This window comes from Hyperolius riggenbachi, chromosome 1, assembly GCF_040937935.1.
Source record: "Hyperolius riggenbachi isolate aHypRig1 chromosome 1, aHypRig1.pri, whole genome shotgun sequence".
NCBI lineage: Eukaryota > Metazoa > Chordata > Amphibia > Anura > Hyperoliidae > Hyperolius > Hyperolius riggenbachi.
The window spans coordinates 256,313,436-256,336,582 of record NC_090646.1 but is presented as its reverse complement, the minus strand read 5'-3'; the positions used below and the strand labels follow the sequence as shown (position 1 = coordinate 256,336,582).

Below are 23,147 nucleotides of genomic sequence, written 5' to 3'. Positions count from 1 at the left end.
TTATTGGAATTCCATGTGAAAGACCAATACAAAGTGGTGTACATGTCAGAAGTGGAACGAAAATCATACATGGTTCCAAACATTTTTTACAAATAAATAACTGCAAAGTGGGGTGTGCATAATTATTCGGCCCCCTTTGGTCTGAGTGCAGTCAGTTGCCTATAGATATTGCCTGATGAGTGCTAATGACTAGAGTGCACCTGTGTGTAATCTAATGCCAGTACAAATACAGCTGCTCAGAGGTTGTCTAAGAGAATATTGGGAGCAACAACACCGTGAAGTCCAAATAACACTCCAGACAGGTCAGGGATCAAGTTATTGAGAAATTTAAAGCAGGCTTAGGCTAAATAAAGATTTCCAAAGCCTTGAACATGCCACGGAGCAATGTTCAAGTGATCATTCAGAAATGGAAGGAGTATGGCACAACTGTAAACCTACCAAGACAAGGCCATCCACCTAAACTCACAGGCCGAACAAGGAGAGCGCTGATCAGAAATGCAGTCAAGAGGCCTATGGTGACTCTGGACGAGCTGCAGAGATCTACAGCTCAGGTGGGGGAATCTGTCCATAGGACAACTATTAGTCATGCACTGTACAAAGTTGGCCTTTATGGAAGAGTGGAAAGAAGAAAGCCATTGTTAACAGAAAAGCATAAGAAGTCCTGTTTGCAGTTTGCCACAAGCCATGTGGGGGACACAGCAACCATGTGGAAGAAGGTGCTCTGGTCAGATGAGACCAAAATGGAACTTTTTGGCCAAAATGCAAAACACTATGTGTGGCAGAAAACTAACACTGCACATCACTCTGAACACACCATCCACACTGTCAAATATGGTGGTGGCAGCATCATGCTCGGGGGGTGCAACTCTTCAGCAGGGACAGGGAAGCTGGTCAGAGTAGATTGGAAGATGGATGGAGCCAAATACAGGGCAAACTTGGAAGAAAACCCACTTGGAGACTTCAAAAGACTTGAGACTGGGGTGGAGGTTCACCTTCCAGCAGGACAACAACCCTAAACATAAAGCCAGAGCAACAATGGAATGGTTTAAAACAAAACCTATCTATGTGTTAGAATGGCCCAGTCAAAGTCCAGATCTAAATCCAATTGAGAATCTGTGGCAAGATCTGAAAACTGCTGTTCACAAACGCTGTCCATCTAATCTGACTGAGCTGGAGCTGTTTTGCAAAGAAGAATGGGCAAGGATTTCAGTCACTAGATGTGCAAAGCTGGTAGAGACATACCCTAAAAGACTGGCAGCTGTAATTGCAGCAAAAGGTGGTTCTACAAAGTATTGACTCAGGGGGCTGAATAATTACGCACACCCCACTTTGCAGTTATTGATTTGTAAAAAAAAAATGCTTGGAATCGTATGATTTTCGTTCCACATGTACACCACTTTGTATTGGTCTTTCACGTGGAATTCCAATAAAATTGATGCATGTTTGTGGCAGTAATCTGACAAAATGTGAAAAACTTCAAGGGGGCCGAATACTTTTGCAATCCACTGTACAAGGATTTATTCCACCCTGTAATCACATCTGCTTTGTCCATTGTGTATTTCAGATTTTTGAAACATGCACAGCAGGCTCTTTCTGTAGTCTTGCCATTTTCTTGCACAGTTTAGAAACAAGAAAATATGTTGAGTGCCAGGGGTGTAACTACTAAGACCCCCTGGGGAAAGTTTTTAAAGTTTCATGGATTCTCAGCACATGTGGCCAGTTAGGCCCATCTTTGCTGAGTTTAGACTAGCATGAGTGTGTACATGTGGGGTTGATGTGGCTGTGTAATATTTAAAGCTATAGGCTTGCTATACACCAGCGGTTCTGGATGCTTGCTTTGCTTAGAAGGGCATAAAGGGATAATTTGCATATTCAGTAGTGGAGCATTGTGGGTAACCACCAATGTTCACTTATAGCTGAATTATTGCAAATTTCCTTCTGTTTTAAGAAGGCAAATTTCACCTAGCGACACTTTTTTAACTACAAATAGTTGGATTGGGCTGCTGTCAGCTATTGTCTAAGCATAGCTGAAAACCAAGTTCAAATAGTCAGAAAAAAACGCCCTGTCTTGTAGTCTCATAAGCCTTTGGCTTTTGCTGCATACTGTTCTGCCGGTCGATAAACAGATCAAAACTGTGATGACATCTGGCTGATGATTTATAAGCTGTTGACAGTTCTTGTTGTATTACTTTAATGGTGCAGGTTACACAAGCATGTTGCTGGGTGGACACACACTGAGTGCTGAGAGATAACCAGTAGAATCAATTCTGTGTATCTCCAGGTTCTTAGGTCTTTTTAACCTGTTGTACGGCCTGGTGCGCACCAAAACCCGCTAGCAGATCCGCAAAATGCTAGCAGATTTTGAAACGCTTTTTCTTATTTTTCTGTAGCGTTTCAGCTAGCGTTTTGCGGTTTTGTGTAGCGGTTTTGGTGTAGTAGATTTCATATATTGTTACAGTAAAGCTGTTACAGAACAGCTTCTGTAACAGAAACACCGGCAAAACCGCTCTAAACAGGCGTTTTTCAGAGCGGTTTGCGTTTTTCCTATACTTAACATTGAGGCAGAAACGCATCTGAAATCCAAAAAATGCCTCACCCCGGGAGGATTCGTTTCTGCAAAACGCCTCCTGCTTTGGTGTGCACCACCCCATTGAGATACATTGACCAAGCGGATCCACAGCCGCAAGCGGCTGCAGAAACGCTGAAAAAGCCGCTCGGTGTGCACCAGCCCTCAGTAAAGATAGTACATTGTAGGTCGATGCCACATATATTTACTTTTTAAAAAGGAAAATGTACGCTTTTTGGGATAATTTATTTTTAACATTTTTGCAAGAGTACAAGCTATTTTTTAGAAGTTGTTATAATTTGAATTTTACCAATAAACAGTTAAGGCATATGTCATAATTAACACACCATTTATATAAAAACAATTGGCTACTAGAGAGCATGGCTTTAAATTGTATTTCATTGTTTTGTATTTGGCTTAAAGCCATTATGGTCTGTCTGTGAGCTGTAGGTCTCCATGCCATTACAGCCCATGGTACTGCAGCCTCTTCACATCTACCACCTGGCCATTATCAATCCTGAGGTTCCAGCCTGATTGCCTAACCACTTCCCCTTTCTCTCAGTTTGCTGCAACCCACTACTTCCCCCATAGCCCAGACTTCTGGGCCCCAATGCAGAATTTGAAACTGCCCTCTATTGCATTCTTTTCATGCTAGTCTAGGATGATAACACAATAGTTACCCATGTCACCTACATTAGTGGGGCTGAATGGCATCACCTCTGAGCAGAAGGTGCCAGCAGTCCATGGACATAGCTACTGTACAAGAAAAATGCCGCTTGAAATCCCACTGAATAGGCTATTCACCCTGAACTACAATAAAATACATCTGAAAACTGACAGAATGTGATCTAAAATGCCTACATTTCCATTTTTGTTTCAAAAGTACTATTAACATATGAAGATATTGTCAGGTTTGAACAATTTGTTTCTGCATATGGAATTTATATATGCGGTCAAACCTGTTAACAGCAACAACAACAACACAGTATACCTTATGTGAGGGGAGTATAAACATACCTCTAATTACTTAATGAACCCGAGGCGGATGTAAAGTTAAAAAGAAAAGGTGAGTTACTAACAGTGTTGCTTGCGAATTTTCGACCAAGTCATTTTCACATCAAAAATCCAGTTTTCGAATTCACCGAATTTTCGTGAAAATCTTCAAAAATATTTGCGTTTTCGACCAGTAGCGAAATTTAAAGGGGACGTGCGAAATTTCAAAAATATCTGTTATATTCGACATGTGCTTAGCCTGAAAAATCGAAATTGATAGGAAGTAATGTCTTCTCTCCCCATATTAGGCCTCCCATGATTCTTAGCAGCACAATTGACCCAGGAACCATATAACTACAACCAATCAGACAACAGACAGCCCCCTGAGTATAATACGAGCTCTGTCTGACACACTAGCCTCTCTTGGGAAGAGTTAGTGAATGTGATAGGAGTAGAGAGCTTAGCTAGCTACTGCTCATTTATTTTGAAGTCTATTGTGTGTTTGTGGTTTGAAAATCTACACAGATACAAGCTACAGCAGGCTAGATTATAGTTGTATTCTAAAACAAGTCTTTTTTTAAAGAGAACTGTAGTGAGGTATATGGAGGCTGCCAAATGTATTTCTTTTAAAACGAAGCCAGTTGCTTCGCAGTCCTGCTGGTCAGTTTGGCTGCAGTAGGTTCTGAATCACACCAGAAACATGCATGCAGCTAATCTTGTCAGATCTGACAATAATGTCAAACACCTGATCTGCAGCATGCTTGTTTCGTGTCTATGGTAAAAGTATTAGAGGCAGAGGATTAGCAAGATAGCCAGGCAACTGGTATGTATATAACATGTAACACATATGTATGTAACATGTAACAAGTAACATGTATGTAACATGCATGTATATATGTAACATTTATGTATGTAACATGTACCGTGTACCATGTATGCATGTAACATGTATGTATGTATGTATGTAACATGTATGTATGTAACATTTACCGTGTACCATGTATGTATGCATGTAACATGTATGTATGTATGTATGTAACATGTACCGTGTACCATGTATGTATGTATGTAACATGTACCGTGTAACATGTATGTAACATGTACCGTGTAATATGTATGTAACATGTACCATATTGTCCTTTAAAGGACAACTATATTGAGAGGTATATGGAGGCTGCCATGTTTATTTCCTTTTAAGCAATACCAGTTGCCTGGCTATCTTGCTGATCCTCTGCCTCTAATACTTTTAGCCATAGACCCTGAACACGCATGCAGCAGATCAGGTGTTTCTGACATTATTTTCAGATCTGACAAGATTAGCTGCATGCATGTTTCTAGTGTGATTCAGACACTACTGCAGCCAAACAGACCAGCAGGGCTGCCAAGCAACTGGTTTTGTTTTAAATGAAATACATTTGGCAGCCTCCATTTCCCCCACTACAGTTGTCCTTTAAGCATGGTCGCCGTGTCCAAGCCGATGTTCCGAAGTTTGTTTGTTTTTTTTGTTTATTTGTTTTATGGGATATGTACACTGCCTGCTTCTCCTGACTTATAGACAAACAAGACAAATAACATTTATAGCGCACTTTTCTCCTGGCGGACTCAGAGCTCTATAGGCAGTAGCAGTGTTAGGGAGACTTGCCTAAGGTCTCCTACTGAAATAGGTGCTGGCTTACTGAACAGGCAGAGCCGAGATTCGAACCCTGGTCTCCTGCATCAGAGGCTAAGCCCTTAACCATTACACCACCCAGCCACTAGACTTATGGGGTTGATGGTCACTCTGACCGAGCTGCTGCTCCCCTCTGCCTCTGTAATAAATACTGACACGTGCACTTGATAAAATCATTTTTTTTTAAATTCAAATCACTATGTATATTGAGGCGTTTAACAAAAAACAATAACATAAATGTATACTTTTTTTCCTATCCTAACTTTAAAATTGATTTTCTCCAAAACTATAAGGTCTTTTTAAAAAATTATTTTTCCCACTTATACCCACTGTTCTCCTTAACATACTGTGCTAATTGTGATTCTAGCTTGTAAGGGGGCTTTGCAATTTACCGCGAAAGTCGCGGTCATTAGACGAAAATACACGTGTAAATATTAGATCGAAAATTCGCCTGTCGAAACGAAAATTTTGCTTTTTCGGTGAAATTTTTTTTTGCATTTTTTGCTCATCACTGGTTACTAACCAAAGAAGAGGCTTCTTAGGTCCTCCTCAAGACCACCGCCGCTACCTAGGACACTCTGTAAATTCCCCTTTATTCACAACTTTGGCAGTACTGTGAGAGTTTGGCTCCTGCTCATGGCTGTAACCACTGTGAAGCCTGGACCTCTGGCATAGAGTGCTGCTGCAAAGGAAGCAGGAAAATGGCTACCAGGAGAGGTGAGGTAACTATGGACACAAGCATGCTTCCATTGCACTTTATGGGGTCCCTGACACATGACTCAAGCTACCCCACACACACTTCTGGGCCTCATTTTTGGTAACAAAAAGTAGGCTTATCTTTTAGTATATGGAGTATATTCTTATTCCTTCCACATAGCTATGGGAGCTATGAGGAAGTCTAAGTCCTGATGCCACATTTTAAGAGTGGCAACAACATGATGTAGGGTGGAGTTCAAAGGAACTGTGAGGTGAGAAAAACTCTTGGGGGCTGGAAACAAGCCCCAGGTATGTATAAATACTGATTTTAGTTCAGGTTTCCTTGAATTAAGAGTTGATAAATGTTTTTTCTAGTCCTTGCTGTAGACTGAGAGTTGACCCTGTACAAATGCGCATATACTGTACATTACAATCACATGAAATATATTCCTGTATTGATCTCCTATTTATGTGTGTGGTTGGCTTATCTAAGATTTGTTTAGTTCTGTATGTCACTTCTGTCTTGTCCCTGACACTGCTTGATCCCTGCTGGTGATGCTGAAGATAGGGGCTTCATGAACACATCTGTTTACAAAATGTACTCTGTTGCAAGAGTTTGAAAGGGAAATTTTGGGATGGACTTTAGTTTCAGCAAATATGACCAGTCATGCTGAATGGTACAACATTTTTGCAGAGTCATTCTCTGAATTTGTGTATTTTTGTGACATTTGGCATATTTAACTTTATAATTTCAACATTGTTAGTCAAATACACAAGTAAGCCGTGCACTAAACATGACCAAGCATATTTTTGTAGGTTCCTTTTTTTTAATCAGCAAATAACTCACTAGGACATGCAAGCTGTAAAAATGAATCCGAACAGCTAAAACACATCTCATCTCATTAATTTGAAGCCCGACGAAGGCTATACAGCTGAAAAGCTTCACTCTTATTCTTTTAAGTTAGCCAATAAATGGTATCATCCTGATTCATAACTTCTTGCTTTTACTGATGGCTAACTCAGTACAATTCCCTACTGCTACTAATTAGTCTAAATTTCTGCTCTGGGAGTACATTACATTGCATGCATGATTTTTAATATTTATTGCTCTGGGCTACCCAAATTAAATGACCTTCTGGGCAGGCACCATACCAGTCTACAAGAATTTTCTGTCTACACTGTTAACTGGCTACCTCTTACTAGTTAAAGGTCCGTTCCAGAAAAAATGTTAGTGTGAAATAAGGTTGGCATTTTAACCACTTAATGACCGCCTAACGCCGATAGGCGTCGGCGGGTTGTTAGTGGTATAGCATGGAAACGGCCGCTCGATCGAGCGGCCTTTCCATGCTAGTTCACGGAGACTGCCTCCGTGAACAGTGTGCGAGCCGCCGATCGCGGCTCGCACGCATAATGTAAACATCTGGGGAAGAAATCCCCGCTGTTTACATCACACGGCGTTGCTGCGCAGCAGCGCCGTGACGTAGATCGGCGATCCCCGGCCTCTGATTGGCAGGGGATCGCCGTCATCTGATAGGCAGAAGCCTATCCTATCAGGCGCAGGACGGAATTCCGTCCTGCGCCGCTCAGGAAAAAAGGTAGAGGGAGGGAAAGCCGGGGAGCCCAGAAAACGCTGCGGAGGGGGGCTTTGAGGAGCCCCCCCCCCGCAAATCAGTAGTAGCCGGCGGCGATCAGACCCCCCCCTGCAGGACATCTCCCTAGTGGGGAAAAAAGGGGGGAAGTCTGATCGCCCTGCCACATTCCTGATTGGTGCTGCGGGCTGTAGAGCCCACGCAGCACCGATCAGTGCAAAATCCCCTGGTCCTTAAGTGGTTAAGGAGGCTTTGTTGCTCTCTGTTCCCTCTTGAATAGTAAATAGATACAAGCACTAACAACCAACACATTCTTCTGTCCTGTTTTACCGAACTATTATATGAATGCCTGACAGTGAAGACACAATATACATATACCGTATATTGATTAAATGCAGAGGAGAAGTTACTCATTAGTAAATATGGGTAGCTAGGTAAGAGGTGCCTTATCACAGATGTTATCTGCTTGGGCATGTAGTCCCGTTTTCTGTGCATATATATTATATAACCGTGAATAAAATGATGATGACAGAACTTAGCTTGACCTTGGTAATGACTGCCATGTTAAAGTGGACCTGAACTCTTGCACAGGAAAACAGAAAGAAATGCACCCTGTATATATTTAGAGAGTTTAGCCTATCTAATACCCCCCTATCTGGCTAATTACAAGTTGTAATTTGATCTCTCACCTGTCTGCTGACTGCCACAGCAGAGAAGCTAATTGGTAAACATAGGATGTTAACAATATGTCTGCTTCTATGAAAGCAGGCAGTAGAAAAAATGCAGATTTATTGCAGGATTTGTATCAGTTGTACAAAGGAATGTTTTTCTTTAAAAGTTATTATGCTGCTGCGTATCTTTTAGAGCAGAGAGGAAGTTCTGGGTTCAGGTCCACTTTAATAGCTTGCCCTGCAGCTAGACAATGGCCTCAATTCACTAAGATTATGCTGGAGATAAGGCAAGAGAAAACTTGCCACCATGCAGTGAGAGAGTTCTCTTATCTCTTCATTCCTTAAAGGGAAGGTTCAGGGACTGTTTCAAAAAAAAAAAAATCCACTTACCTGGGGCTTCCTCCAGCCCTTGGCAGGCAGGAGGTGCGCTCGGCGCCGCTCCGCAGGCTGCCGGTGGTCTCCGGTGGCCGACCCGACCTGGCCAGGCCGGCGGCCAGGTCGGGCTCCTTCCGCGTTCCAAAATGCGCCTCACGGCGGCGCGCTGACGTCATCGGTCGTCCTCCGGGCTTTACTGCGCAGGCTCAGTAGTTCTGAGCCTGCGCAGTAAAGCCCGGAGGACGTCCGATGACGTCAGCGCGCCGCCGTGAGGCGCATTTTGGAACGCGGAAGGAGCCCGACCTGGCCGCCGGCCTGGCCAGGTCGGGTCGGCCACCGGAGACCACCGGCAGCCTGCGGAGCGGCGCCGAGCGCACCTCCTGCCTGCCACGGGCTGGAGGAAGCCCCAGGTAAGTGGATTTTTTTTTGAAACAGTCCCTGAACCTTCCCTTTAAGTTACCTCCTCTGTAGTTAATTTCACACGCAGTTAATTAACAGCCTGTCAATTAACTTTAGAATTCTGGAGGTATTTTAAATTGAAGAGTTAACTTAGACAGAAGAGTTAACATTAGGTTTGCCTGAGGTAAAATGTTTCCTGAATACTACATGCCTCATCCCCATGGTGATAACTATAGAAACGTTATTAAAGACAGGAGATAAGCTTAGTGAATTGAGGCCAATGCTTATTATATATTACTAGTGGACCTAAGCCCATTTAAAAACAGGCTAGGTCAGTCACTGCGCATGCGCCCGCCACGCACGCACATTTCCACGGCGCGCGCACGCCCACCCTAGCACGCTGGCCGACCGCCTCTTTGCCCGTCATCGCTTGCCGCGCGTCGCTCTCCCTCAATGTCTCTGCATCCCTGCACATGCGCAGAGCGCATGTGGGACACACACAGGGACACGGGACGCAGAGACAGTAGAGTTTTAGTATAGAGGATACTCAAGGTAGTGAAAGTGCTGAAGTGGTTATACAAAGTATTCAACAGCATCAACTTAACCTTTTGTCCAGCTGTTTCTAGAATGAAATGTGGCCTGAGGTGTAAATTGTGCTCACCCCATTTTCCCTCACGGCTGGTCAAATATTGCCAGACTATGGCCCACAAATCCTGTTACCTATATCCTACATCTACAGATGGTAACAGTTGGCCTGTGGGAAATGCTTTCTGGGTGATTTGTGGCCACAATTTATTTCCTGAATCTTTCTTCATGAACTTTTGGATGCAAGTCCAGTCTAGCAGAATTTTCTTAGCATTCTTTCAGATCTCTTTTTTTTTCAATATGTCCATTGCGTTGATGTCACGGCATAATGGATAGTAAATCGCATTCCAACACCATGCAACTATATTTCAGTGGGGCCATTCACACTGGCTGTTGTGTGGTGTGATGAGTCCCAACAGGCGTAGTGGTTAGCGCTCTCGCCTTGCAGCGCTGGGTCCCCGGTTCGAATCCCAGCCGGGGCACTATCTGCAAGGAGTTTGTATGTTCTCCCCGTGTCTGCGTGGGTTTCCTCCGGGCACTCCGGTTTCCTCCCACATCCCAAAAACATACAGATAGGTTAATTGGCTTCTCCCTAAAATTGGCCCTAGACTACAATAAATAAGATACATGCATACATAAACGTATGACTATGGTAGGGATTAGATTGTGAGCTCCTCTGAGGGACAGTTAGTGACAAGACTATATTCTCTGTACAGCGCTGCGTAATATGTCGGCGCTATATAAATACTAAATAATAATAATAATAATAACAGAACTACACACTGCCTGCAGTGCATTACTGGGCAACGCATGTAGTGCAGAACCTTCAAGCATAAGTCTATGGACTGTATCCTGCACTGTACGACTTTTGAGGCGCAATCCCATTTCTGTGGATATGCACCATAATCAATCTAGTGTATAAGTAGCCTTAAAGGGAACCTGAACTGAGTAAAATTATTTAAAATAAACATATGATGCAGCTGCAAATGAATATTATATACTTACCTCGCCGTCAGTTCCTCTCAGAAGCTCCCCATTTTCTTCTTACAGTGATCCCTTCCAGTTCTGACAGTATTTTGTCAGAACTGAAATAGACCAGTTGCTGTCAGTTATATATCAGCTGCTGTCAGTTACAACTGAATGTGCAAGGTAATGTCCATGTTTCCCTATGGCTCAAGTGGGCGATATTACAGTTTAACAGTGAGCTGACCAGGAAGCTGTTATGGGGTAATGACCATTTTCAAAATGGAGGACGGAGAATTCAATTGATCATGGTTGACAAACAGGACGCAAGAGAGCAGAAAGAGATTGATGAGTAGACTGCGAGGGAGGTAAGTATGACCGGTTTATGTTTTTCACCTTTTAATTTTCAGTTCAGGTTCTCTTTAGAGGTAGAATGCTTTTATTTTTTTTTATCATTTTTTTTTTGGGTGGCATCATGTTTTGAAATGCCAGATGGAGCATCAACTGTATCTTTCAGGTTGAAGGGTCTTTTTGCCATCACTCTGATCTTTAGCTCCCTCCACAGATTCTCAATTGGATTCAAGTCAGGACTCTGGCTGGGCCACCCCCAAACGTTAATGTTGTTGTCTGCTAACCATTTCTTCACCACTTTTGCTGTGTATTTTGGGTCATAGTCACGCTGAACTGTCCATTGGTGGTCAAGTTTCTCTGCAGACTACCTAATGTTGTCGTTGAGAATCCTCATGTAGGCCCAGTGCACACCAAAACCGCTAGCAGATCCGCAATACGCTAGCGGTTTTGGGAGCTGATTTCAGAGCGATTTCTAGGTATGTTTAGAGAGGTTTTCTAAACATACCTAGCGGTTTTGGGTGCGTTTTTGTGTAGCAGATTACACATATTGTTACAGTAAAAGCTGTTACTGAACAGCTACTGTAACAAAAATGCCTGGCAAACCGCTCTGAAGTAGCGTTTTTCAGAGCGGTTTGCGTTTTTCCTATACTTTGAGGACGAAACGCTTCAGAAATCCGCAAACGCGCAGCAGGAGGCGCGTTTGTGGCTTGGCAAAAACCGCAAACCGCCGGTGTGCACCATCCCATTGCAATACATTAGACAAGCGTTTTTATAGGCGGATGCGGCCGGCGGATCGCTCCAAAAACCGCTCGGTGTGCACTGGGCCATATTCCTCGTATTTCATGGTGCCGTTTACTGTGATTAGGTTCCCTGGTCCATTGGCTGAAAAAACAACCCCAATGCATTAGGTTCCTATCACCATGTTTGACATTGGGGATAGTGTTCTTTAGGTTAAAGGCTTCTCCTTTTCATGCCAAATGAAGGAAATATCATTGTGACCAAACAATTCAATTTTTGATTTACAGAAGACCGGAAGTCTTCTTCTTGGTCCAGATGAGCATTTGCAAAGGCCAAGCAAGCTTTGGTGTGTCTTATCTGTAGAAGTAGTGTCGACCTTGTTCTGCATCAGTGGAACCCAGCAGTGTTCAGTGTCTGTTGGATTGTCTGCCTTGAGACATTGCCACCAGCAGAGCCCAGATTCACCAGGATGGCCTTGGTGGTGATCCTTGGATTCTTTCTCACCTCTCTCACTATCCTCCTGGCCAGCACAGAGGTCACTTTTTGCTTCCGACCATGTCCTCCGAGATTTTCCACAGTGCAGAACATCTTGTAAATTTTATTAATACTTTGCACTGTAGCCACTGGAACTGGAAAACATTTAGAAATGGCCTTGTAGCTCTTTCCGGACTTGTGAACAGCCACAATGCGCAGCTACAAGTCCTCACTGAGCTCCTTTGTCTTTAGCTATGACTGTCCACAAACCAACTGCAGAGAGTTTTTCACCTGTTGAATTGATTACAACAGTTGTTCCCAATTTATTAGGGTAATTAGGATGCTTTGGTACAGCTTGGACTATTTGGAATGGTAAAGAACTTTGGATTTTCCCACAGACTGTGACAGTTTGTGAAGGGTATGAATAATTTTGGACTAGACACTTTTTTTGCTCAAATTTAAATAAAAACTGAGAAATGTTTTTTTTCACAATAATGCCTTTTGTACATTGTCTTATTATCTTTTGGGAGACACCTATGTCATTTTCCATAAAAAAAATACTTGCTGGTTTAATAAAAGTAACTTTAAAAATTTGCCAGGGGAATGAATAATTATGGGCAGCACTGTATATTTGATTGCCTAATAACTATCATCATGGAAGTAACAGAAGTAAAGTTAGAACCTCCACTGAGGGACAGTTGAGCTACGTACACATACACGACTAAAGTCGGCTGTGGCAGCTGATAATGACCACCTCAGCCGATAATCAGGCCTGCAGCTCGCGAACGCTACACACAAGTATTCTTACTCCCGACTATGGCCAAAGCTAATGGGCAAGCCGCTCCTATGCCCACTGCTCGCGCTGCTTCACCATCCCTCCAAGTGGCAGAACATCTCATCTGAGGCTAGTGTTCTCCTACTAGCCCCTCCCGCTCTGTCGTGCACCGTGCCGCTGGCCCTACTTCTCACTCATAGCAATAGAATGTGTCTGTGCAGAACTTGGCTCCAAACTGTTGCCCAAGAGATTCCTGTGGGCTTCAGTAATTATATACGGTATGTGTGTATGCACCTCTGTGATGGAGATATGCCTATGGTTGGAATTGCATTGCGAGCCCGGCTGAGGGGACAGCAAGTGATAAGACTATGTAAAGCGCTGTGGAAGATTTCAACACTATATAAATACAAGATAAATGTTTACAGTTCCCTGCAGAAAAATCACCATCACCATGCAAATGGATAAATCTGATGGGAGGAATTTGGTTGCCCTACTGTCATTTCAGTACCGTAATTGACTTGTGAAATTATGCAGCACACACTGCCTGCCAGACATGAGAAAATGCCAGCTGAACATGTCAGTGTGAACGCAGTCAAAAAAATAAGTTGTCGTTTGTTTACCTGACATTCCCTCTATGATGGGAGCAATAGAGAAATGCTGGCGTTTAATGTTGGTGTGAAACTAAACTATTACATTTGTTTTATTTTATTTCTAAAAGGTATATTGCTCTTTATCAAAATGTGTAAAAATTACAAAAAAATATTTTTCAATATTTCCAGTGGAATCATGGGCCCTGGGCTGAATGCAATTTTAGGACCAACAGGAAGTGGCAAGTCATCGTAAGTAACATTCATGACTATTACAACATTATAGAATGTAAGCTAGCATGGTCAAGGTTCTTTTCCTAATTTTTCTCATTTCTGTGGTAATTATTGCTGGATGTGTTTATCCCACACATGAACTATCTATGTATTTTGTTCTTGTGTTGCTGGATGTTTCAGTTGTACTATCTTTGAACAATAGATTTAGGTTCCCCACTATTACCTGTTTAATACTCTGCACAGCACCAAAGAAGGTGTTGGTTTGGTATAAAGAAAAGTATAACCATTGTTAAGAAGCATTTGTATGCAGATAATAAAACGCTATAAAGGTCATTTAATGCTAAAATGAAAACAAAAGCCCACACATAGAGAGACCCTGCCCAGACTCCATGTTACTGCTATGACGGGAGGGTTACATCATTCATAGCTTTGCACTATATATTGAGCAGTACACTGCTAGTGGCAGCAGCAGTGTGATCAGATCATTATTTTGCAAGAACCTGATTTAACATGGAGTTGAGTAAGGGCCCGTTTCCACTCTCGCGGAAACGGCCGCGAATCCGCAGAGTTTCCCCGCAGGCAAATCGCGCGGGGAAACTCTGCCATAGGGGACAACGGCGCCGCCGGCCGAATCGCTTGCAGTAGCGATTCGGCCGGAAACCCCCACAGAATTCGCGGCGGAGGCTGCGATTCCCATAGCCGTGCATGGCACGGCTGATGGGAATCGCCTGCGATCCCGCCCACCCGCTCAGTGCCGGCGTGCGTCTACGAGACGCACGCCGCACTAGTGGAAACGAGCCCTAAGGTGAAAGACTAGGGAAGCACTCAAGTGTCTGGAAGATACCAGTGGTTCACCTGATCTTCTAGTGTATGACTAGCTTAAAGCCGTGCTAGCCAAGATCTCTGTGCCTTGTGTATTGCTGCTTTTCCCCAGATTCAATCCTGCTTAACCCCTGAAATGTAAAATAATGTGAAAGATCAGCCCTATGTTTGAACTACATACACACATACATACGTACATACATACATACATACATACATACATACATACATACATACATACATACATACATACATACATTTACTATAAATTATTAAGCACTTAATAAATGAGAACTCGCTGTACAGTATATCTAAGGCTGTTCAGAATCCATGTATAGCTGCTGCAAGTAAAAAAAAAAAAACGTAGTAAATTTTGCTGACTGATTTACAGCCGATTTGATTACTTAGACTGCCCTCAATTGCCCTAAACTTATATGAGTGATTCACTTTTGATTTTGGGCAAAATAAACATGATTATTCAGTGTAACTTTGTCTTTACAAAAAAAAATAAATATATATATATATATATATATATGATTATTCAGACAGATCAGACATTTTGTAAATTCTCTGTGTGAGGAGGGGTCAAACAGAAACAGGGTGATCAATGGTCCATAGCCATGGCACTGCAATGCCTGCAGTTCCATTGAAACAAGATAGATTTCTACTGAAATCTAATAAAATTAAATTTTCCTGTGTGATGTAGAAATCAATCACTACCCAACTGATATCTAATTAGATGGGGATCGAACAGCCTTGCATATCAGGCCATAATCGACCCATGTATAACTGCCTTAAAACATAAGTAATGTATAGATTGTCCTGTGTTTACTAAAGAAAATTCAGAGAGAGCAAAAACACTAGTTTGCTGTATCCCCTGCAGGCTGCTAGATGTTCTCGCCGCACGAAAAGATCCTCACGGCCTTTCAGGTGAGGTACTAATAGATGGGAAGCCACAGCCGCCTAACTTCAAGTGCCTCTCTGGTTATGTTGTGCAGGTAAGTCACATTTGTATTTCACTATTCTGCAAGAATAAGTCGTACTTCAAACTTACTAATGCATATTTAGGGCCGTTTCCCATTAGTGCGGTGTGGTAAATTGACCAGAAGTCAACGCAGCCTAATGAAAGTCTATGTGGTAGTTCACACTCCCCACATTGGGTTTGCAGCTCCGGAATGCCCTCACATGCGGACATACCTTTGTTACTGCGCTGCAATCTGTGTCGGACCGGAAGTCATGTAAGCCTATGGCAACACAGGATTTGCTAAAAAATGTTGGCATTGCGATATTGCGGCGCGCATGCACGGAGGTGTATTTTACAATACGCTTCCGCGCAGTTCCATATTTCTGAAACGGGAATTGATCGCAAGCGAGCATCACTTCCGGTTTGGATCTCAGCTAGAATGGGATTACCGCATACTAACGTGGTAATCCCTGAAAGCCTGTTTTTGGCGGTGCGGCCCAGTTTACAGTCGGAAGCTGGCCTTAGTGATGATCGGGTTTAGGAGAACTTGTGGAGAATCATGCAAGTTGTTTGATCAGCTGATAGATTTGCAAAGCTCTTATTTGCTGTGATCACATCCTGCTTTAGTACATGATCATGACTAGCAAAGCAGACACTTACATATCTATCACCTGACCAAACTGATCACATGCTCACATGCCTCCATGAATTCTCGTAGACAATGACCATCTCTATGCATATTATGTTTCTTCCCTTATGATGTGGAGGCAGATAGTTTTCAGCATATAATTTAAACTGCAACCTGAGGGCATAATACCGTATATACTCGCATGTAAGCCGACCCGCATATAAGCCGACCCCCCAACTTTTCCATGAAAAAACAGGGGAAAATGATTGACCCCCATATAAGCCGGGGGTAGGAAATGCTGGATTGGTGCAGGCCGCGTAATCCCCCCAGTGTGTCCCAGTATAGCTAGTATAGTGCCCAGTATGGGTAGGTAGTGCCCCAGTATAGCTAGTATAGTGCCCAGTTTAGCCAGTATAGTGCCCAGTATAGGTAGGTAGTGCCCCAGTATAGCTAGTATAGTGCCCAGTTTAGCCAGTATAGTGCCCAGTGTAGGTAGGTAGTGCCCCAGTATAGCTAGTATAGTGCCTAGTATAGCTAGTAGAGTGCCCCAGTATAGCTAGTAGAGTGCCCCAGTATAGCTAGTAGAGTGCCCCAGTATAGCTAGTAGAGTGCCCCAGTATAGCTAGTAGAGTGCCCCAGTATAGCTAGTAGAGTGCCCCAGTATAGCTAGTAGAGTGCCCCAGTATAGCTAGTAGAGTGCCCCAGTATAGCTAGTAGAGTGCCCCAGTATAGCTAGTAGAGTGCCCCAGTATAGCTAGTAGAGTGCCCCAGTATAGCTAGTAGAGTGCCCCAGTATAGCTAGTAGAGTGCCCCAGTATAGCTAGTAGAGTGCCCCAGTATAGCTAGTAGAGTGCCCCAGTATAGCTAGTAGAGTGCCCCAGTATAGCTAGTAGAGTGCCCCAGTATAGCTAGTAGAGTGCCCCAGTATAGCTAGTAGAGTGCCCCAGTATAGCTAGTAGAGTGCCCCAGTATAGCTAGTAGAGTGCCCCAGTATAGCTAGTAGAGTGCCCCAGTATAGCTAGTAGAGTGCCCCAGTATAGCTAGTAGAGTGCCCCAGTATAGCTTGTAGAGTGCCCCAGTATAGCTTGTAGAGTGCCCCAGTATAGCTTGTAGAGTGCCCCAGTATAGCCAGTATAGTGCCCCAGTATAGCCAGTATAGTGCCCCAGTATAGCTAGTAAAGTGCCCAGTTTAGCTAGTATAGTTCCCAGTATAGCTAGTATAGTGCCCAGTATAGGTAGGTAGTGCCCCAGTATAGGTAGTATAGTGCCCCAGTATAGCTAGTAAAGTGCCCAGGTTAGTTAGTATAGTGCCCAGTTTAGCTAGTATAGTGCCCAGTATAGGTAGGTAGTGCCCCAGTATAGCTAGTATAGTACCCAGTGTAGGTAGGTAGTGGCCGGTATAGTGCCCTGCTTCCCCCGCTGCTATTACCTGCAGCGGCTTCCTCGTCCCCGGCGGCGCTTCCTCTTCCCCGCTCTCATGCCTCTATGAAGAGATCACAGCAGCGCGCCCGGCGCTGCTGCTCTGATGATGCAGGGGGCAGGAAAGAGTGCGGCTCCCTGTAGCGGCGATCTGTATCGCCGCTACCATGGGAACCGCTCTTTCCTGCCCCCTGCATCATCAGAGCAGCAGCACCGGGCGCGCTGCTGTGATCTCTTCATAGAGGCATGAGAGCGGGGTAGAGGAAGCGCCGCCGGGGACGAGGAAGCCGCTGCCGAAACAAGTAATAGCGGCGGCGCGGGGAGGGGGTAGCGGGGGCCGCGGACCACGGACCACCAGGGAAGACTCGCATACAAGCCGACCCCCCAACTTTTGACCCCCTTTTTGGGGGTCAAAAATTCGGCTTGTATGCGAGTATATACGGTAATTAATAATGCAAAGCCAAAGAATAGTGTATCCAAAGCAGCCCAATTGTGAACAACTGTATACAAAAATCCAGGGCCGTGTTGATTTTTTAAAAAACATTTTTTAATCTCGCTGGTGTCTGCTCTTGAGTACAAGTCTTGTTTAATCACTATCCTTTCTGCAATCCTCCCTGTGTTCTGAGGGAAGAATTAGTTGAAATCAGGGCTATGGAATTGTTTTAAAAATCATTCCAGCTCCGACTCCTCAGTTTATGAAACCAGGTACCCAAAATGACTCAGACTCCTCTACTCTGACTCCTTAGTCTAACACTTACCAGGGCTGTGGATTTTGTACAAAAAACATCTGACTCCTCAGATTACTCTGAACTCTGAATCCAGGTACCCAAAATTGCTCCCACTCCTCGACTCCAACTCCACAGCCCTGGTTGAAATAATTGAAAATAAACTCATACTAGGTCTGCAGATTGCCATGTTCTTCAATGTCCCCCAGCATTGGAAACACTTTGCAGCTACTTCTCTATAGACAAAAACACAATAGGCCTGATTTGCTACGTTTTCTCAGTTAATTTTTCCTTCTATTTGGAAGTTTTTAGTTCTCGAAATGATTTTTTTTTTTCAACCAGATAAACTTTTTTTTACAGTAATTGTAAATTACTTTACAATTTGTTACTTGATTAAAAAGGTCAGCATTTCTGTAACTGATTTGTGTGTCTTATAGGATGACGTTGTGATGGGTACATTAACTGTTAGAGAGAACCTCCAGTTCTCAGCAGCCTTAAGATTGCCCAAGACCCTGAGGCAAAGAGAAAAAGATGAGCGAATTGATCAGATTATCAAGGAGCTCGGGCTGACAAAAGTTGCCGATGCAAAGGTACAGTAGAGTGAAGCTGGTGCTACACTGAATTATATTTACCGCTAATGAATTTTCTGCAATCTGCAGACCTGATGTTTTAGATGCCCTAGAAATTAATGTTGACTTTTTTTTTTAAGGTTGGCACCGTGTTCATTCGTGGGGTTTCTGGAGGAGAGAGGAAAAGGACGAATATTGGTATGGAGCTCATTACTGATCCAGGGGTTTTGTTCTTGGATGAACCAACCACCGGTTTGGATGCCAGCACTGCCAATGCTGTTCTTTTGCTGCTGAAAAGGTAGTAAATATACTTCTTATAGCTGCTTCTTGGGTGTATTTTTGCATTTTCAATGCCCATTACTGCAGTCTTGGTACTTTATATAAACCTGCCTCTTATGTATCAATCACTGGTGTTGTTTGTGCTGCCAGACAGGAATACCCTTTAAGTGGTTGGGGTTTTTTGAGCATATATTCTTCATATTGCTTTAACCCTTTTCCTACCAGCCGATTTGTCCTAAATGCGAACATCTACTGAAAAGCAGTTTTTAGATATTTTGCACTCATTGGGTTTACTTAAGATTTTTTACAAGAAAACCTACATGAAATAGGACATATTATGTATTGTTTTTCCGTAATGAATGTGGCTTGAACACTGAACCAAAACTTTGTACTTTTCTTGAGATATAACAAAATGTGAGTGAAGTATGTTTACAAAAATGAAAAAAAAAAATCAAATAATTTTCTGTTGTGTTTTTTTTTTTTTTTCCAAAGAAGAATTACATTCACTGACAAAAATGTTACTGTTCGTAAAAGCCCTGATTCTGCTGAATCCAACTTTGTATTCCTTTAGAGGTGCAGGGAAAGGACTCAAATACACAGAGAATCTGAGGAATGGAGAAGGCAGCCTGTCTAAAGGCATGTTGGGGATGTTTTTTTTATGCTGTTACTGCACAGCTGCTGAATGCCAGAATTACAGCTTTGTCTCTTCCACTGTGTTTGCTTGGGGTCATGTGGCAGGCATGGAGCCTCTACTTGAAATCAGAGCCGAGGAGCTTGTTACCTAGAGGTTTTACATGCCATCTGTAGCAGTGGATCTTTGCTGCAAACAGCAAGAAGAAAACAAACCAGGAGGTGCCAAAAAACGTACTAGGTATGTTCTTGGCAGTAGTAGTCCTTGCTTGCCAGAACGTACTAGGTACGTGCTTGGGAGGCAAAGGGTTAATACCCTAAACCTAACCAGTCACCATCAGTTTTGTTTAATAGTGTGTTTCAATCCATCTAAAACAATTCAGCTCAATTCACTCCTAAGTTTTTCTTCTCCTAGGTGAAATTTTAACAACTTATCAATAAAATTCGGTTTAAGGCACAAGCAAGGAAGAAAATAGAATAATTTTGACAGTACTTTTTACCTACGCTTTAGTACTTTGTCAGTGTTTAAAGAGGAACTGTAACATAAAAAGATCCCCTGGGGGGTACTCACCTCGGGTGGGGGAAGCCTCCGGATCCTAATGAGGCTTCCCACGCCGTCCTCCATCCGTCAGGGGTCTCGCTGCAGCCCTCCGTGGAGTCCGGGCAGCGGTGACGACAATATTTACCTTACTGGCTCCTGCACAGGCGCTCTGACGGCTGTCGGCTCCGAACTACACGGAAATACCCGATCGCCGTCGGGTCCGCTCTACTGCGCAGGCGCAAGTTGCCTGCGCAGTAGAGCGGACCCGAATGAGATCGGGTATTTCCGTGTAGTTCGGAATGGAAAGCCGCCACAGCGCCCCCGCTGGAGCCAGCAAAGGTAAATATTGAAATGACAGTCGGCACAGTCGCCGGCTGTTCGGAGGGCTGCGGAGAGACCCCCGTGGGACAGAGGACGGCGTGGGAAGCCTCATTAGGATCCGGAGGCTTCCCCCACCCGAGGTGAGTACCCCACAGGGGATCTTTTGAATGTTACAGAGTCTCTTTAAAAGTTATTTTTCAACAAAAGATGAAAAATTATCGCCTAGGAGAAAACTTAGGGCCCGTTTCCACTAGACATGAATCCGTATCGCGATTTTCCACAATGGCTCTGCAATCAGTGCATACCAATGGAGTAATTTCCATTGAATTCGGTTGCACCATTGCAGAGCGATATGATTGTGGGGAAAAATATGGATTGCATGCTGCAGATTTCTGCAGCACACATTCGATTCCCCCGCAGTGTAGTTTATAGCCGCATCCGAACTTCCAGGTTGTCCTGGAAGACAACCACAGGTAGACACATGCGGAAAGCTGGATGCAGAAAGCATGGAAATGCACCCTTAGGAGAAAAAGGGAATTGAATAATGCCCATGATCAGCTAAGGCATTCTTTATCTCTTGGCATGATGTGCCAGTGATTGGAAATGCTAATTCAGTTAGGGAAATAGAGATATTTTAGAACAAGCTATAACTAATATTAAAAATGCCAAGCAGAAAATTGTTTGCAAGTTTACAGCTACTTTTGACAACAGTCCTTGAAATGAAATAACATATTAGTAACCTCTGGCTGTAAGGGCTCTTTCTCTCATCATCCTCCAGGACAGCTCACCTGAGATTATCATTGATCCCCTCCCCTATGGAAACACATGCAAATGTCAATTAATTAAACAAATTAGCTCCCACTACATAGCCAGTTACCTCCTGTGCTTCCCCAGTTCTTCATTGTTTCCAGCTCACCCATGGCTCACTGCAGTTTGTTTGTTGTTTTGACTATAGGGGAGCTTGTTTGCACCTATAGTGGAAAGATAGGATATATTTTCCTCATGTGGGGGCAGTTCCTGCTTGGTATGCGGAGCGAACAGAGAGTGTGATATGACAGGTGTTTTTCATTCACTCCCGGTCGATCTAACATGCTCTGGAGTGAGTGTGTTCTATCCTCCCTCATGGCTGCCCCTGATATGGTGTCCTCTGAACACATGTAAGCGGCTGACAGCTCCTCCGCATGGCTGCCTAAGGTCGGCAGACGGAAGCTCCGCCAGTCCAGGGCGTCTATTGGTGGTGCCAGCAGGAAGGGTTCCTTTGACCGTAGGGGCGGCGCTGAGCACACGAGGACGGCATTTTAAGCCGTTGAGCACATGTGGGGCACCAGAGACTGTCAGAAGCAGATGGAGATGAAGCAGTCTGATTCCTCTACTGTGGACAGTGATAAGGTACAGGCTGCAGACCCTGAGTAAGCAAGCACTCAGCCACAGGTACCTCTCTATCTCCTGTCTCTCACTCAGATGTGTATTATGGTTGTGATGAACAGGATTTCTAAGCTGCACTGTGTTATGCAGCGTAGCTTTTAAAAGGAGGTTCCCTTTTAAACAGTTAGATCAGGAGCATCCCTCTCAGAGGGGATCCCAGGCGACTGTCTCAGCTGTCAGGCAGCAGGTCTCCTGGCGGAGCTCCACTCCACCGCGGTGATTGCGGAAGTTCATCCGCCTTGAAATGATTGCACTGATGCAAACTCATGGGGGCGTGCGTTCCATGGGAGCTCCCGGTGGAAGTCGCTACTCTGTAACTTCCGCTGGCTGTGCGGCGTCTATTCCAATAGACATACCGAGAGGCAGCAGCAGCTACTAGCAGCCCAGGCTGACACTGCTCCAGGAGCTGCTGCTCCCTCTGCCATCATGGAGCTTTCCTCCCCTCAGGGTGTGAGCCCAGCCGCACAAGCCAGTACAAGCTAGAGCTACAGGCCTTCTATCCTGATAGATCTGAGTCTAGACTGGTGGGATTTGCTTTGCAGTACCCTATCTGAAACCTTGATGTAATGCTTATACTTGTCAGGGGTAAAGCATGAAGGTGATAACCAGTTCAATGTTTGTCCAAATTTCAATGACCACTTTCTGGGAAGTATTTAATTTGTTAAAGAGCTTCCATTAGAGGTAATCCAGTCTAATCGGGCTGAGAGACCTCAGGTGTTTCATCATCCAATGGTTTCAGATTCCTCCTTGAGGGGAAACAGAGGCTGGGGGATGGGCACTCCCTATAGCTTTGCTAAAGGATTGCATGTAATGCATTTGGAACAAACAGTCAATTTTGAGATTGCTGGTTTGGGCCCCATCTGCGCTGCACAGTTTTTTTTTTTTTTTTTTGGTGCGCTGCAGTTTGATTCGATTTATTGGGTTGCATGGACCATAAATACATGATTAACTTCATTGGAAATGAGTATAAAGTACTTTACAAGATAATGTCTTTAAATCTTTTCTAAAATGAGGTATCCCTTTGAGGATACAGGAACCTTTATAGCAGGTAAGTGGTTCCTCAATGGAAATTATTACTCAATGTATTTCAACTTTGACTACAGAGTTTCCTACTGAAGTACTGGTCACAGTACAAGGATTTATTAATCCTGTATTCCTG

General features: G+C 43.8%; 1 protein-coding gene across 4 annotated transcripts in view; it reads left to right on the top strand.

Moving 5' to 3' along the window:
* LOC137547666 (broad substrate specificity ATP-binding cassette transporter ABCG2-like) overlaps positions 1 to 23,147 on the top strand; it is a 228,864-nt gene that overhangs the window by 164,368 nt on the left and 41,349 nt on the right. For all 4 annotated transcript variants that reach the window (XM_068271110.1, XM_068271111.1, XM_068271109.1 and 1 more), the window contains 4 exons: positions 13,624 to 13,683; positions 15,371 to 15,485; positions 18,661 to 18,813; positions 18,933 to 19,090. In XM_068271110.1, coding sequence (XP_068127211.1) covers positions 13,624 to 13,683; positions 15,371 to 15,485; positions 18,661 to 18,813; positions 18,933 to 19,090 — 486 coding nt within the window. The remainder of the gene's footprint in view (positions 1 to 13,623; positions 13,684 to 15,370; positions 15,486 to 18,660; positions 18,814 to 18,932; positions 19,091 to 23,147) is intronic.